This window comes from Neophocaena asiaeorientalis, unplaced genomic scaffold, assembly GCF_003031525.2.
Source record: "Neophocaena asiaeorientalis asiaeorientalis breed wild unplaced genomic scaffold, Neophocaena_asiaeorientalis_V1.1 scaffold249, whole genome shotgun sequence".
Classification (NCBI taxonomy): Eukaryota; Metazoa; Chordata; class Mammalia; order Artiodactyla; family Phocoenidae; genus Neophocaena; species Neophocaena asiaeorientalis.
The window spans coordinates 9,838,693-9,855,360 of record NW_020172625.1 but is presented as its reverse complement, the minus strand read 5'-3'; the positions used below and the strand labels follow the sequence as shown (position 1 = coordinate 9,855,360).

General features: G+C 43.6%; 1 protein-coding gene across 2 annotated transcripts in view; it reads left to right on the top strand.

The window, feature by feature from the left end:
- The first annotated feature begins 3,866 nt into the window (after window positions 1–3,866).
- The window catches only part of MAMDC2 (MAM domain containing 2), a 157,043-nt gene continuing 144,241 nt past the window's right edge, over window positions 3,867–16,668 (top strand). For both annotated transcript variants that reach the window (XM_024738973.1, XM_024738974.1), the window contains exons 1-2: window positions 3,867–3,922; window positions 4,260–4,373. In XM_024738973.1, coding sequence (XP_024594741.1) covers window positions 3,889–3,922; window positions 4,260–4,373 — 148 coding nt within the window. In that variant the 5' untranslated portion in view covers window positions 3,867–3,888. The remainder of the gene's footprint in view (window positions 3,923–4,259; window positions 4,374–16,668) is intronic.

The window sequence follows — 16,668 nt, the reverse complement described above, 5'->3', positions numbered from 1 at the left end:
TCTTCCAGCTTCATTCTTTGCCTTGGGGCTGCATCACTCCAATCTCAGCCTCCCTCTTTACATTGCCTGTTACTTCTCTTCTCTCTCTTATAAGGACACTTGCCATTAATTTAGGACCCACCCCATAATCCAGGATGAACTCATCTCAAGATCCCTAATTTAATTACATCTGCATAGCCCTCTTTCCAAATAAGGTCACACCCACAAGTTCTGGGATATAAACATATCTTTTTGGGGGGGCTACCATTCAACCCACTACACTACCTAATGTTTATTTTTTTTATTTTTTATTTATTTATTTTTTTTACCTAATGTTTATTGAGTGCTTTCTAAAATCAGAACTTTATGTGCATTATTTGATTATTCAATTAAGCTACATCTTACGGAGAGGGGCCCAGGTAGTTCTTACCTTGGGGCCTCATGCTGTTTTCCCAAATGATGGGGCAGTGAACGGCCATGTAGCTTTGTGATTAGTGACGAAAGGAAGTGTGTTGACACACATCATTTCTAGATTTTCCAGATTCCTTCCTTGGCCCTCTCCACATACAATATCCTTTCCCTTCCCTGTAAAATGTCTTCAGGAAAGAACTTGTCCCAGCTGCTGGGAGTGTTGTCATCAAACAGCCTTCAGCTGTTCGCCCCTTTGGGTTGGCCTCCGTGTAGAGAGCCGCCTCATTGGAGCTCACTGTCCCAGTGTGGGCCACATCCAGTGACAGATGGAGGCAGCTGTACAAAGAGCCAGGCCATTTTAACCTAACATGGGGCAAGTTAAGTGGGCCATTTAAACTCCAGAGTTTCCTGTGGGGTCAGAAGGGGCTTCAAGGGACCTGATTGCATTGTCACTTCTCCCTGGACCCAATCCTGCTTCTTCCCACTCCCTTCCACAGGAGCTGATCCCAAGGGTGCCCCCTAGTGAACATTCTGTGCACTAAACTCCAAGTCAGAGTCTGCTCCCCAGAGTCCCCAGTCTGTGCCAATGTGGAACGGTCATCTGTTCTTGGGATCATGCAATTATATGTGAAATAGAAATTTTACTCCAACTAGTTCTGCACTTACGTGTAATGATCCAGTTTCCCATAGGTGGCAATAAACGATGTCACCTTTAAGTATTAAATCGTATTTTTAAATTTTTGGAGATCTCTTTAGGGCTTTGAAGTTTTTCATTTTCCTAACACCTGGAACATGCAAATGAATCTAAGGCAACCCTAAAGCTTTGAAATACTCCATAGGTACCTGGGAAAAGGAGAACCGGTTTGATAGTTGCTGAAAATTTGTTTGGTTGAAAATAGTGTTTTGAAGTTTCAACTGGATTCATATCCATCTTTAAATTTTTAATTAAGTAATTTGATGAAATTCATCAGATATTTAGCACCATCTGCCAGCAAGAAATCAAAAAAGAAAGACAAAGGAGATAGGCTACTGTAGGAGTTGAGAAAATAGGCTTTTGGAATAAAGCCAATCTGAGTTTGAATCTTGTCTCAACCACGTGCTGTCACTGAACTCTGCACTTCGGTTTCCCCGTCTATGAAATGGGGATAATAATGATGCATACCCCACAGAGTCTTTGAGAAAGTTAAATGAGATTATCTATCTAAAATGTTTATAATAGTAAACATGATAAATGTTTTTATTATTATTAGCTACTCCCTGAGGCAAAGCATATAAACACACACACTAAACAAATTTTAGATCATTTGAGCCACTGCCTACACAAAACTCCTGAAACCTTGTCTAAACTTATTTTAAAAGGATCCAGGAGCTTTCTTCTTATTAGAAGGCTTTCAAGTTTTCTCATCATGAAGATGACATCTGAGTCAAGACCTAGAGGTAGTGCCAGCATGAGTCCTGTGGCTCTCCCGGCAAGAGCATTTCAAACAGAGAGAACAGCCAGTGCGAAGTTCTGAGAGGACAGCTAGACTGTGTCTGAGGACCAGCCAGGAGGTCCATGTAGCTGGAGGGAAGTAAGCAGGGCAGAATAGGTCAGAGATATAAGTGGGTGGGGATAGGTTTTGTAGGACCTGGTAGGCCATTGTGAAGAGTCTGGATTCTGCTAAATGATTGATGGAGTTGTTAGGAGTCTGGAACCAAGGAGTGACATAGTCCGACTTCTCTGTCAAAAGGATGCCCTGACAGCTGTGTTAAGAATGGAATGGAGGTGTGCAAGGCAGAAGCAGCAAGGAGACCACCTTTCGGAAACTACTGCAGCATCCCCAGCAAACAGCAGTGGCGACTGGGATCAGGGCAGTCATGTGGGCTTGGAGCATGGTCAGTACCTGCTGTGTTTTGAATCCTGAACTGACAGAATTTGGTAATGTCCTGAGACGAAGAAGAGTCAAGGATAACTCTAAGTATTTTGTCCTGAGCAACTGGAAGGGAGAGGTTCCTTTAACTGAGATGAGGAAGATGCAGGGGAGAGACAGGTTTGGGAAGGAATATGAGGTGTTCATGCTGGGACCTGTTAAGTATGAGATAGCTCTTAAGCATCCAAGTGAAAATGCTGAGGTGGAAGTGAGACAGAAGAGTCTGGAGGCAGTGGGCCGTCTGGACTAGAAATATATTTGGGAGATATCAGGTTTTAGTTGGTGTTTCAAACTATGAGACTGGATGAAATCACTGAGGAAGTGAGGAGAAAGGGAAACAGGAGCTGAAAGGACAGAACTTGGAGGCACCCTAGTATCCGGGGGTCAGAGAAAGAAAAAGAAACAGCAAGGAGAAGAATGAAAGACAAGGAAAACACAGAGTCTGGAAACCAAGTGAAGGCATGTGAGCAGGGCTTTGATGGTTGAACAAGAGTTTGTTAGGCCAGTGGTCCTCAAAATGTGGTCCTAGACTAGCAGCATCAGCACCTGGAAACTTGTTAGGAATGTGCAGAATCTTGGACCACAGACCAGAACTACTGAATCAGAAGCTCTGATCGTGGGCTTCTGATGTACCCTAAAATTTGAGAATCATTGCCCTAGGCATAACATTGCCTGCCCAATATAATAAAGAGCATTAAGAAGAACCCCCACCCCTATCACCACTTTCTTTACTGGAGGAGACTATTTTTAAAGACCCACTTAGTGCTCAAAGCAAATTTGTAGCCAATGGGTACTTCACCATAACCCCCTCCCTGACATCACTACCCCCATCCCAATTTAGAAACCTTCTACTAATTTATCATGGCTCTTTGGAGAGGAGGAATGCCCCCATTTCACCGGACAGAGGGAATGCTGAGCACCATCATAAACTCTAAAACTCTTAGATGTAAAGCTTATTCCACCCAACACTTCCCAAAATTTCCTCTAGGTTTTCCTAAGAGAATTCCACCCTCTTCCATTCTGGGGAGAAAAGGTTAAAATTAGGGCGAGCCCCGCAGGACTGGCATTCCAGATAGAGGGAGGCTGTCCCCAGAAATAAGCTGGTTCCCACTAGGATGGGCGGGGTGGGGCGGGGCGCCTCCAGTCCCAGCTCAGCCGAGGGGCTCCCGGGAGGCCTGCCCTCTCCAGTATCTGCCAGGGGTCTGGTCCCAAGCTTTAAAAATCTGAGCCGTGGCACTGCATCCCGACCTCTCCTCTCCCAGCCAGTTCTGGCTGGCTTTTCAAAAGTGTGCAGTTGTCTCCTCCCTGCCCAGCCCCATCCTCGCCCAGGACCAGCTGTGCGGCCGGCCGGCCGGCTTCACTTACGACGCGAGCGCACCGAGCGGCGCTCACAGTTCAGGCACCTTCGGCTTTCCGCTCTGCTCCCGGGACCGCTTTGCAAAGTTGGGCAGCTCCAAGCGCACGCTTCGCCTCCGACTTCTCCCTCCCCCGATTCCAGGCGCCCCCGCTTCCCACACTCCTTCCACCCGGAGCAGCCTGTCCCAGCGGGCTGGCGGCTCGCACCCCTGTCTAGTCTTCCTCCCCGACCATGTTGTTCGGGGGCGTCCTGCTGGCGGTGCAAGGTAAGGCCTGGATCCGGGGTGGGGGGGTTCCTCCGAGGGGCGCTCTCGTGACCCTCTCCCAATCCCGCAGCCCTGGTAGTCGGGCTCGCGGTCCTAGGCTGGGCCATCCGAGGGCGCCTACGGATCCATCTCCACAGCCGCTAATCTCCCTCCCTGAGCCCAGCGACCGCGCACGGGTCGCGCAGTGCAAGCGCCCTGGGCGGGGGCGGCAATACTGCCTCCCTCTCCCGTCCCCTCCCGCACCCCTTCTATCACCAGGTGGTTCCCCGGGGTGCCATGAGTTGGTGTAAACGCTCCTGAGACCGAGCCTGAACTGAAACCCGCTTTGTGCCAGCAGCCCTGCAGCTTGCCGGTGCCCTGGACCTGCCCGCGGGATCCTGCGCGTTCGAAGATAGCACCTGCGACTTTGACTCGGTGTTCGAGTTCCTGCCATGGATTTTAAACGAGGAAGGTAAGGGGGTCAGTGCACAGGGGCCCAAGGTGAACTTTCCTTTTTTGCTGGTTGGCTCTTTCGCATGGGCAATGTTATCATCTTGGAGTTAAGTACTCTCAGGAGGAAATGTGTGAGTCATGGATCATCTTTCCAACTCTCAGCTGTGCTGCATGGATGGCCACTGAAGAGATGGAGGCCTTTGTTTACCTGGCCTGTGGGTAGAAGCTCTGTGATTTTGCCCGCCCCCTCCCCCCATGGAAGGGAGAAAGGGGGCACAGCTGATGATTGTCTCCCACCAGCTGCGTGCCCTCTGCAGGTCAACAGCCTCTCTGGTCCGCAGTAGACACCTTGGTGAGCTGGGGAAGTTGGGTGAGGTTAGTTTTCTTCTCGTCCTGCAGAAATGGTGCCCTAATTCTGTGATGGGACCTCAGTGCTAAACCTCACATTTATGTTTTGCTGATTGCCTTAGGGGAGTCTCTTTCATCTCACCACCTTACCCCTTTCCCTGTTCTAGTTGTGTTTGAAGCATTTTGAGCAGTGGCCTGACCTGGACCACATGACTGGCTTTGGAGAGCATTATTCTCTAGCACAGTGCTTTAGCTGCATCAAAATTACCTGGTGGGTATGTTAGGACACAGGTTGCTGGGCCCCACCTCTGAGTTTCCGAGTCTGTGGGTCTGGGATGGGGCTGAGAATTTGCATATCTAACAAGTTCCCAGGTGGTGCTGCTGGTCTGGAGATCACATTTTGAGAACTACTGACCTTTGAGAACTCCTACCTCTGCTGGTGGCCCTGTGCAGGGCTAGGACTAAGGTGAAAGAGCCACTTGCATGACACTGAGAGTGAAAACCTCCTTAAATCTTGTGCCCTAGACACCCCTCTTGCCTCGCCCTAGCCTGGCTCTGAGAAAAGGAAATCAACATCACCCCTTAATCCAGGAGCCTCAGTCCTGTGCCCCCATTGCCAGGCCTCCGTCAGGATGGTGGCCCCCTGGCAGCCTGCTCCTGGATCAGTGGGCAGGCCACAGCTCGCTGCACTCAACTGCCACCCAGACCCGCAGGAAGTGCTCTCTGTTGAGTTGGCACCTCTGCACCAGTGGCAGTTAAACTGTGCCCCTCCAGAAAAACTGGACGATGCTTATAGGGAAAGGTGACTGTGGTTTATAGCAAAATGAAGACACTGTTGCTTTCCTCTTTGCTTTCTTTTTAACTTCTAACAGCCACAGCTTTCTGGCTCAGGGCTGGGGAAAGTTCATTCATTCTCCTCTGAGCATTCCCCGGGGAGCAGGCTGGTTAGGCTTCATCCTTATGTATCATGTTTCTTCGGAGGCCAGAACTTGGATATAACAGTCCACTCCAGAGGCACAGCGAGGTAGGGGTGTGGCAGCCACTGCTGCTGCCTGCTGAGAAGCCATCACTAAGAATTTCTGGTATAAACCCATTCCTAGGTTGGTAGATTAAAGACAATACAAGTGTCCCAGGCTGAAATCTGTTCACAAGCCTTTCTGCAAATTTACTTCATCTGGCTGCAAAAACCCTTTGAAACTGGTTCCATCCACCTCCGTGTATTGTATGGCGGCATAGAAAATTATAGGTTTCAGTGACTTTTGCCCACAAGTATTTGGAATGCAAATAGCACTTTCTAGATGTCCTTGGTCAGTAGGTTAATTTACAGTGGAGAGATCAATGCTAAAGCCCAGTGAAGAGAGTTAAGTAGAGGAAAAAAATCTGCCAATTAGAATTTCATTACAGGAGATTCAAATCGGGAGTCATTGTCTCAAAATATCTCCCAGCTGCCCCAAGTTGTATTTGAGGTCCACTCCTTTGGTTTACTTAGAGTATTAGGTCTCTAAGCCTCTCCGATTACAATTCCAATGTCCCTAGCTCATGGCCATTTTGAAATATGCTTGATTTCCACCGGGCACAAAATGGATGAGTTTTGACAAGGCGATGCATTGACTTGGGTTGCGTACCATAGGAAGGGTACCCTCAGGGACAGAGGGTGGCACCAGAGCAGGTGACTGGGCATAGCAACCTAGCCTCGTCTACTATCCTGTTTCTTGTTTTCTTGATTTACCTCCATGTTTTCGGTAGAATATTTTAATTTTCTCTCACTTGTTAAGGCAAGTGAGATTGTGTCAGAATCAAACTTTGAACTTACATCTAAATTTTAGGTTTGAATTAAATCCTGGAAAGAAGAGATCTATTTTATCATATAAAAATCTTTCTTATTCATTCATTTATCATCTAAAAAAATCTTTATTCATTCGCAGTTCAGAGAATATTGGAACCCCTTTGAACAGTCGTCCTCAGCTGAAATCGAGATTGTTGGTTCCATTTCCCCACTGCCAGCTGTGGGGGGGCAGAAGCCCTTCGGCTGAGGATTCTTGGACACTATAAAGTTGGCCTCACATCAGAATGGTCACGACTAGTCATCGGCTGGGTTTTGGCTTCATTCCAATTTTTGGACCCCTTGGCTTGGCATCTTTAAGCTGGCTCTATGAGGAAGTCATTGGAGGAACTGAGGGAGGGAGGGGGTAAAATCCAAACCCAGGTACTGCTCCTTAATTAGAAGTTTGGAACACTAAGCCACCCCAGAGAGAAAGGTAGATGTGGACATGTCAGGTTAAGAGGAGGTAAAAAAGGAAATTCAAAGCACTTGTAGAGAAAGTTTTTTTTTTTTTTTCTACAACAGTGGTGGTCAGTGTTTGAGGAATTGCCTAATACAGGAAGAATTTGGATGGTATTTGTACCCAGGAGCAAGTGATGGTATCTGAGGCAGGCTGGCCAGCTAGAAGTTTGGCATAACCAATGGGGGGCGGGTGGTAGAGTAGGCCGATATCTCAATGTATGTACATGCATGTGTCTCTTCCTGTCAACCTCCTTTCTTCACCCAAACCCCTTCCTTCTCTCTTAAGGACACTTTCAGTTACTTGGTCAGCTGAGTTTCACTTCTTCACTCAGTCATGTGCTAGTTATTAATACTGATAAATCCTGCCTGATATTTCTTGAGACCCGGCTGGAGCCAGAAGTCTGGCCAGCATCCCCGGGGGCCTTCCTAGAGGAGGAGGACCAGTTCCCCCTTTCTGTGGGTTACAGCTCTCTTTCTGACTCAGCATCCCACCCTGACATCAGGAGTTCATCAGGCAATTCCCACCCTCTGGATCTGCTTAAACCTGCATCGCCTCTGCTTGTTGGTCTCTTGATGCCCTTTATGCAGAAACACAGCCCCCGTGTTGTGGAGAGGCTGAGAGCAGCACGAGTCTGGGGTGTTCCTCAGATGCCTCTCAGAGTAACAGTCAACCCCAGGAACTGGCCGAGTTCTTCCTGCAATGCCCTGTGGCGTTCCCCGGCCCGCCCTGGCTACTACTGATGTCAGGTTGAACCTGGCTCTTGTGAGCTGTGCCTGAGCATGGCCTTGGTTCTGCCCTGGCTCTGCCTGGGATCCTAGATCCTAGAGCTGGGCCTTGGAGTTCATCCAGTGCAACCTCCTCATTTTACGGAGGCGTGCACTGGGGCCCAGACAGGCTCCCAGTCAGGGTCAATGACCGAGTCAGTGGCAGCCCTGGGGCAGGGCCTCATTTCCTCAGCTCTTCACCTTTCTTTCTTCTAGCATTGCTGCCTCTCCCAATGTCCCTGTCTTCACCAGCTCCTGGACCTTGACACTTTGGTGTGTTAGTTAAGCTCTGCAATGTGTTAGAAACTCTTCATCAGACATCTAATTATATTTCATACATGTGGAAGAACATGGGTTCCAAAGGTGCAGTGCTTTGGGCCTACCAAACCCACAAAACACTATATTTTATGCCAGACCATGCATTTATTCACTCAGATGTGTAGGGATCCCACCTGCCTGCAATCTTTAGCATATAAAAGAGTGCCTGGCACATACTAGATGCTCAACAAATATTTGTTGGATGAATGAATTTGCTGAAGGAATAACTTCAATATTGGATGATTAAAAAGTCCTTATGCATTTCGTGTGTGCCCCTGGTTCATTCTGCCCCTTCAAAGGTAGTTCCTTAGCATGAGAAACAATGTAAGCCTAGTGGTTAATATGAACTCTAGAGTTGGACAGCTTGGATTAGAATCCAGGCTCTACCCTTATATGCTGTGTGGCTTTGGGCAAATTATTTAACCCCTCTGTGTCTCAGTTTCCTTGGCTGTAAAATGGAGATAATTAAAGCACCTATCTCCTAAGATTGTTATGAAGACTAAATACATTAAAATATTTAACACATAGTGAGCACTTTATACATGTAGCCTATTATTATTGTTACTCTTATTATTACTAGTTTTGTATTTTATCAAACATTATTTCTTCAATTCAGACAGCTTTCCAACACAGCTTCTGGATTGCTCAGGAGAACATATTTTTCTTTTCATTATAGTTTTGCCATTTGTTCTCTATTCCAGCCAGAGGAAGAGCTTTCCTTTTCTTATTGTTTGGCTCTATTTTATTTATTTATTTAATAATTTAATCATCTGTTAGCCTCCTGGGCCATCTAAGTTTTGTGTGGCTGACTGAAGTGTGGACATAAAGTAATAAGACTAAGTTTCGCACTTGGTATACAGTCTCTCCCTATGACTTAGACCTTTTTCTCTATAAATTCTTAGTTTTTGTCACGAATGCTTTGGTCCCTGCCCCAGCCTGTTCTTCCCTACTTATCTGTCCCACGGAGCTGGTGCCTCAGCATCAATCAAGTGCCATGCTGGTCCCTTCTAGGAGACCTCTGAACTCTCATCTCCTAAGCTCTTAGGCAGGTCCCTAACCCATGGCCTCCCCGTCAATCAATCTGAGTTCTTGTGTTCTCTTACCTGGCCTCTCCACTTGGGACTTAACCTACCCGGACTGGTAATCTCTGCCTGCTCCTCTCTGCTGTGACTCACTTCTCTGGATGTAGGCTCTGTCGGGCCTTCCTATCAAGGCCAACACCCAGTCTGGGTTCCTCCCTACTCAAATTAGAGTTGCTGAATGGGAAGTTGCTACCCAGCTCCTGGTCTGATCCCTGACAAGGCGCCCAGGATTTTGGGGATGTTTTCCTTCCCGTAATTGCAGAAGTCAGCTGTGGTCACAATATATTGGGAGGAAAAAGTAATTTCTTGTCATAGGACTTTCTACTTTCACTGTCATCTTCAAATCTCTTAGCATGCAGTCCCCAGGTTTTATGACTTGCATTTTGGGATATGCTATTCATAAAAAATCCTGGTTCTTAACATAGCAGAACCTATTTGGTAGGTCACCCCAGCAATAGTCCTACTTCTGTCTCTTGTTAAACAACGTTTGATTTTTAAGAATTTGAGTGAAACCTATTTATGTTAATAGAAGTGATGGGCATCTTGATATATAAGCCCAGCAGGTAGCTGAACATGTGTTGGGCGTCTTTGCTGGTCAATCTTGATTTTTACTTCTACCAGTTATCCCACCCACTCTTCCTCAATTTCTCTTATGCTTGTCTTAATCAATTCAGTCATATAAATGTATTCATGCATTCAGATCTAGGCTCTTGGAGCATTTGATTATATGTTTAATTTCATATATATGTAGGTATGTATATGAAATACCTACAGGAAGACGGTAGTACTTAACACAGAAGAACATATGGCTGGTGATAAATGAGGAAGTTATTTAAGACCAAAGAACTTTCACAATATATCAGAAATTTCTATCATATCCGTTAGGCCATAACTAATTAAGGAAAGCATAATGTCATACCTAATATCAATAAAACATTCCTGACAAAAAATAGGAATTTATAGAGAAATTCTCACACCTGTGTATTAGGCCAATGGTTCTCAACCCTGACTGGACATTAAAATCACCTAAAAGTTTCTTTAAAAATAGTTGTGTCCAGCCCTACCCCAAGAGACTCTGATTTACTTGGCCAGACATGGGGCCAGACTTGGTGCTGTTAACAAATAGACACTAAGAAATGAACAGACCTGGTGTTGTTAACAAATAGACACTAAGAAATGAACCAACTCCCTAGGTGATTCCAATATGCAGCCAGGGTTGAGGGCAGTGATTAGAAGAATGGCCAACTGCCCCCATCTCCCCACAACCAGATGTAAGAAGAAGGAATGTCCTCTATTAAGGATCCTTTAATGATTACCAATTGCCAACATGGTAAAGTGCAAACTGCCTAGCTTGGCACACAAGGTCCTTCGTGATTTGCCCCCAGCTATATTTCTACTCTTCCCTCCCATTAATCCCCAGCGTGCTGCTGTTCATTCAACATGCTCTTTACTTTCTTGCCTCCCTGCTCTATTTGTGCTGTTCTCTACGTCTGTATTATCCTGCTTTTCCATTCCCCTGCCCCATCCCGGCCTATTTAAATCTATCCGTGCTTTAATGTAGGGCTCTTTTTTTGAAACATTCCCTGATTTTCCCAAGTAAATGAACCTCTCCCTTTCCTCTTTGTTCTCCCTTCCCATGGCTCTCTTCACGTTCCACCATGTAAATCTTCTTAGTGTCTCCTTATCGGCGTCCCCACCTCTTCACCTCATCAGAGTGTTACACTTTAAGAACAGGGATCACGTGCTTCCCTCAACACCTGACAGACAGTGTGTGGTACAAACAAACATTCTGGATTTAATCAATCTCTAAAGCCCTTATTGAGATTGATTTAAAAAGAAAAAAACAAAACAAAACTTGACATTTTCCCCTGTAGTGAAAGAGGTTGTGTTTAACAATCCTTCCTACCACAGGACTTCAAAGACTTTGGAGGCTTCTGTTGTAATTTCCAGATATAACAGTGAAGGCCGTATTTCAGCTTGCCTCACCAATGTGTGATTTGTTTCATCCCCGACATACCCATGGGCAAATAGCCCTTGGATTATTTACCCACCAGGGCGGCCCGAATCCCTTGATCCTCTGCCATCACAAACAATCATAAAGCAGCCTTGAGAGTGACACTGATCGGTCTAAAAAGTAATTTTTGCAAAAGATGAACAGACTTTGAACTAGCTGTTGAGAGCTGTTGTTTCTAAGGAACTCAAGTGCGAGACATCAGTATAGTACTCACCCTGATGGGATATTTGTCTGCTCCTGGAAGCAGCTCTTGCATACTGTGGTGACTTATGGAGAAACCAAAGGATTAGGTTTATGATTCAGTATTATCTGCCAGAATATTTGCTTTTTCTACTTTTTGAGACATTTATCTGTGTTTTGGGGGATTCTGAGGTTTAGAATAAAATAATAAACCAAAACAAGTGGTATCATGCCATAATGTCATAGTATCATGAATGAATCATATGTTTTACAGAAAAAGTTTCTAAAGAATATTAAAGCAGAAACTAACACATCATTGTAAAGCAATTATATTCCAATAAAGATGTTTTAAAAAAAAAGAATATTCATTCTATCAACACACATTTGAGTGCCCACTACCCATCAGGCGCTATATTAGTTGTTGGAGTACAGAGAGTGCATGAAATACATACACAGTCATGGTCCCTGACTTTTGTGGTCACCATAGACCAACAGGAAGAAACATAAATCTGTAATTGTGGTAGAGAGGAAAGGAATTGTATACTAGCCCAGGAGTTTCATTGCAAACTGCATAAGTAGGCTGTTTAAATTAAGCAGAAAAGAAATTTATTGGAAGGGTATTAATTAGCTCTCAGAATCAGAAGGAAGTCTAGAGAGCTATATTTGGGCAAGGTAAAGAGATACATATTGTAGGCAAAATCCTACTGGAGGAACCATTTGTGGGCTTTACCACTAGATATTTGTTACTGCGCTTCTGGGCCTGCCTGTTCGTTATTCTGTAGACAATGAGTAGTGATATGGCTTGCTCTCCAGTCCAGTAGCTGAGAAAAGGATTGATTTGAGGAAGATTGGCAATGGGGAGGCTAGTTAGGGAACTGTGCAGTCGTCTAGCTAAGAGATGATGAGGGCTTGAAATAGGACAAGGGGAGTAAGGTAAAAGGGAGAGAGTAAATAAAACACCAGAAAGGGGACTAAATTGACAGGACTTGCTAATTGATTGGGCGGGAGTAACGAGTCAGGGAAAGTGACTCCCAGATTTCTAGTTTGGACAGCTGTTTGTTTGAGGGTGTCAACAGTTGAGAGAATTTCAAACTGAAAATTATGTTAGGGTAGAAGAAGTTGTGTTCAGTTCTGAGTTACCTGGGAAACATCCAGGTGGAGGTTTCCAGCAGGACTTTGATGTAGGAAGCTGAAGGTCAGGTACAGTCTGGGTAGTACTATGGCTGTGGGAATCCTTAGCATAAAGACAGTGGTTGAAATCTTGAGAAGAGGTAAGATCACCCAAAGAGAATGTAGAAAGTAGTAACAGCAGGAAGCTGAGGGTGGAGCCTTAAATTCATGTTTAAGGATTAGGCATAGGAAGGAGATGGTGGAATAAATGAAACAAAAGGAACTAGACATAGAGGAGGAGGAGAATTAGGAAAGTGCAGGGCCTCAGAAGCCAAAGGACTTAGGAGTTTCTAAAGCAGAGAGGTGGGCACAGTGTGACTTGTCTGTTGGAAGTGACAATTAGGTGCTTGAATGAGCGCAGTGTCAGTGAAATGATGCGGACAGACCCCGAATGCCCTGGTGGAAGAATGAAGGGAGAATGTAAACAGTTAGCAGAGTTCTCAGTAAGTTCAGATGTTCTCTCTTTCTCAGAGAGAGGTTCGACCATACCTCTAAAGAAACTTGAGATGAAAGAGTTTTTGTTTTGTTGATTTTTTTTGTTTGTTTGTTTTTGTTTTTTAGGAAGGGGAGACTTGAGCTTGTTTTTGAAGTGAGAGGAAGGGATCAGTAAAGAAAGAAGATTCAGGAGACAGGGGGGCTCTAGCTCTGCACTAGAACCAATTTCCACTTTGACGATTCAGAAACCTCAAGAACATACCGATTTCTTGGACCCACATAACCCAAGATCCCTCCATTGAGTGGCTCAATAACACTTGTGTCAACTTCAAAATGTGTGAAATTTTATTTCTACTGTAAATGCAGAGGTGTAGGAGATTGGGCTGAATCTGTGGTAATTAGGATGCATCCTAGAATATACTTATCAAAAAGCAAAACCAAACCTTTTATAGGCTACAGGAGAATGTTTGGGTGTAAGGAAACTTTAACAGCATAGCATATTTCTATTTCTGTTATAGGAATAGTTCCCAGCGAGAACTGTGAAGTAAAACCTAGTGAAATAGTTACACAATATAGCTTCCTATGCAGCCATGGTGTGTGACCCATAGGTGGCCTTTCATGGTACCTGTCGAGTACATTTATCGTCATTGTCTGTAACCTTCACAACAGTCAACAGTCCTGGAGGTGGTTTTTATCAACATCAACACAAAGAGTCAGGATATGGACTGAAGCATATGTAGCTCCAAAGATTTGAGCTTCACTGGGCCCTAGGCTCCTTCCCATCAGAGAGTAAGTTGTTACCTTCATACTTCCAGAGGTCATCACCGAGGAAGACAGACCTGCAAGATTTATGCTTCCCTAGAGGTAGTGGGAAACCTCTGCAAAATACTGATGGTGTCCCAATATTCCAACTCCTGCCCCGGGGTTCCAGGCCCCAGATACAACCAGCATGCCTGCCATGTGGTGGTAAGCCTTTGGAACCAAGCAAGCATCAAGCCAAGATAGGGAAATATACTTCTAGCTATTTTTTCCATAACAGATTAAAGTTTACTCTTGGAACCATTTGAAGGATTCTCTTCTCAGTCCTCAGCATTATCTTGGCAGAGAACTTTAGGGAAAATTTACAGCTTGACCTAAAATGCTTTTGCAGTCTTAAGGAATACTCCTGAACTTCGAATTCATCCATTCGTACTGTGAACGAATTAAAAGAGTACACAGATAAATGTGTTTTTGCAAGCCAGTTGCCCTACTACACGAGCAGTTTGGTACTCACTCGTTCCATTACTCCTAACAGAATGGCAGTGTTGCTATCCAGCAACATTATATAATATTGTGATATATAACTTAGCTCTATGCTCAGAGAAATTTCCATTCCTTATTTGAAAAACTTTTGCCTCACTGCCAAAGAGAGCTGAAGTGTTATTTGGGGCCACATTTGTAATGAAGATGACTTTAATATGCTTTAACTTCACCAAGAAGATGCCTTCTTTGCTTACCAATATTTTATGACTAAGACCATATTGTCTGATACCATAACTTAATAAGTTTTCTTTTTTAAGCTTCTGCAGATTTCTTTTAATTTTGTGACTTTATGAAAAATGGGTAATAGACTGGAGTGTGTTTAAAGTGTATTGTGACTCTGCATTAGCCCATTTTAGAATATAAGCTTTATGGAAAGCTTTTGATTTTCCACTACAAATCCTGAAAATTGGGAATATGCATCTGAAAACATTTTCCCTTTTCCACAAATTCTGATGAGGAAAATGTGAGTTACACATTAGTACCGTTTTTGGTTTTTTTTGAGAATCAGCACTGAAGAGCAGACCGTTTTGTTTTTGTTTTTGTTTTTAATCTGTAGCCTTTGTTTAATTCACAGTTTCTTATATTTAAAGGATCATGGGTATTTTAGGTAAAATCTATTAATGTCCTGAAAACATTTTGGCTTTTTGAGAAACCCTGTCTTACAGAGGAGTATTCATCAGACACAATCCCTTCTACAGGAATAACCTACCATAGGAGACCAAAATATAGGTAATAAAATATTATGCCCTTTTGTTAGTGCACTCAGATCCAAGAAGCAGGATTAAAAGGTCTCTAAAACCCATGTGTATATACTTGGAATTTTATCTCTTCATTCTGCCTCTATCTGCACACCTATTCCAAGAAATAACCGAGTTCTTTACAGTTTGATGTTTGTCTGGGACTCGTTAATTAGATAGAACAATTGCTGATATTCTTGTTTTACTCATTGTCTTTTTTCTGAGTTATGATCTGTCCATTCAATTCAAAGTGCATCTACTTCTTTGGTCCTCTGAACCAAAATTCACATTACCATATACTAATTCCATGTTAAATTCCATGGTCAATATCCCTGCTGGTATAATTTCAGTCACATTGATAAGAAATCATTCATTCAGGAGGTAGAAACAGTTTGCAGGTATATACATTGCCAGAGTTAATCAGGTGATAATTTTGTATATCAAGTTATTATATACAAATATTATTATTAACAGTAAGGGACAGAGCTGGAACTCAAAGCTAAACTGTCCAACCCTATTTTCCAAGTGACACTGATCTATTTTTATAAAACATCACTCTGAGTTGCAGAGTACTTATTATTAGAAACTGAGTTTCTTGGGAAAAAAAGTCAGCCAAATCTTCCAACAAAAGTCATTATAACATACAAGCATTTACTAAAGAAGTGACTTCTCAAAAATTTCTTGTCACTTACTACTAGCTTAGAGCATATACTTTCTAATGGTGGTAAAATATTTATTAGTTTCACATATCTTTGTCTTGTAAATAGTTCTATACATAGAAAAGTGAACAAATTATTTTAAAATACTCAGTATTCTATTTGGTGATTTTAGAATAGATTTTTTAATATCTTTATTGGAGTATAATTGCTTTACAATGGTGTGTTAGTTTCTGCTTTATAACAAAGTGAATCAGTTATACATATACATATGTCCCCATATCTCTTCCCTCTTGCATCTCCCTCCCTCCCTCCCACCCTCCCTATCCCACCCTGCTAGGTAGTCACAAAGCACTGAGCTGATTTCCTTGTGCTATGCGGCTGCTTGCCACTAGCTATCTATTTTACGTTTGGTAGTGTATATATGTCCATGCCATTCTTTCACTTTGTCCCAGCTTACCCTTCCCCCTCCCTGTATCCTCAAGTCCATTCTCTAGTAGGTCTGCATCTTTATTCCCATCTTACCCCTAGGTTCTTCTGAACATATTTCTTTTCTTTTTTTTTTTTATAGATCCCATATATATGTGTTAGCATACGGTATTTGTTTTTCTCTTTCTGACTTACTTAACTCTGTATCACAGTCTCTGGGTCCATCCACCTCACTACAAATAACTCAGTTTCATTCCTTTATATGGCTGAGTAATATTTCATTGTATATATGTGCCATATCTTCTTCATCCATTAATCTGTTGATGGACACTTAGGTTGCTTCCATGTCCTGGCTATTGTAAATAGAGCTGCAATGATCATTGTGGTACATGACTCTTTTTGAATTATGGTTTTCTCAGGGTATATGCCCAGTAATGGGATTGCTGGATCATATGATAATTCTTTTTTCAGTTTTTTAAGGAACCTCCATACTGTTCTCCATAGTGGCTGTATCAATTTACATTCCCACCAACAGTGCAAGAGGGTTCCCTTTTCTCCATACCCTCTCCAGCATTTATTGTTTGTAGATTTTTT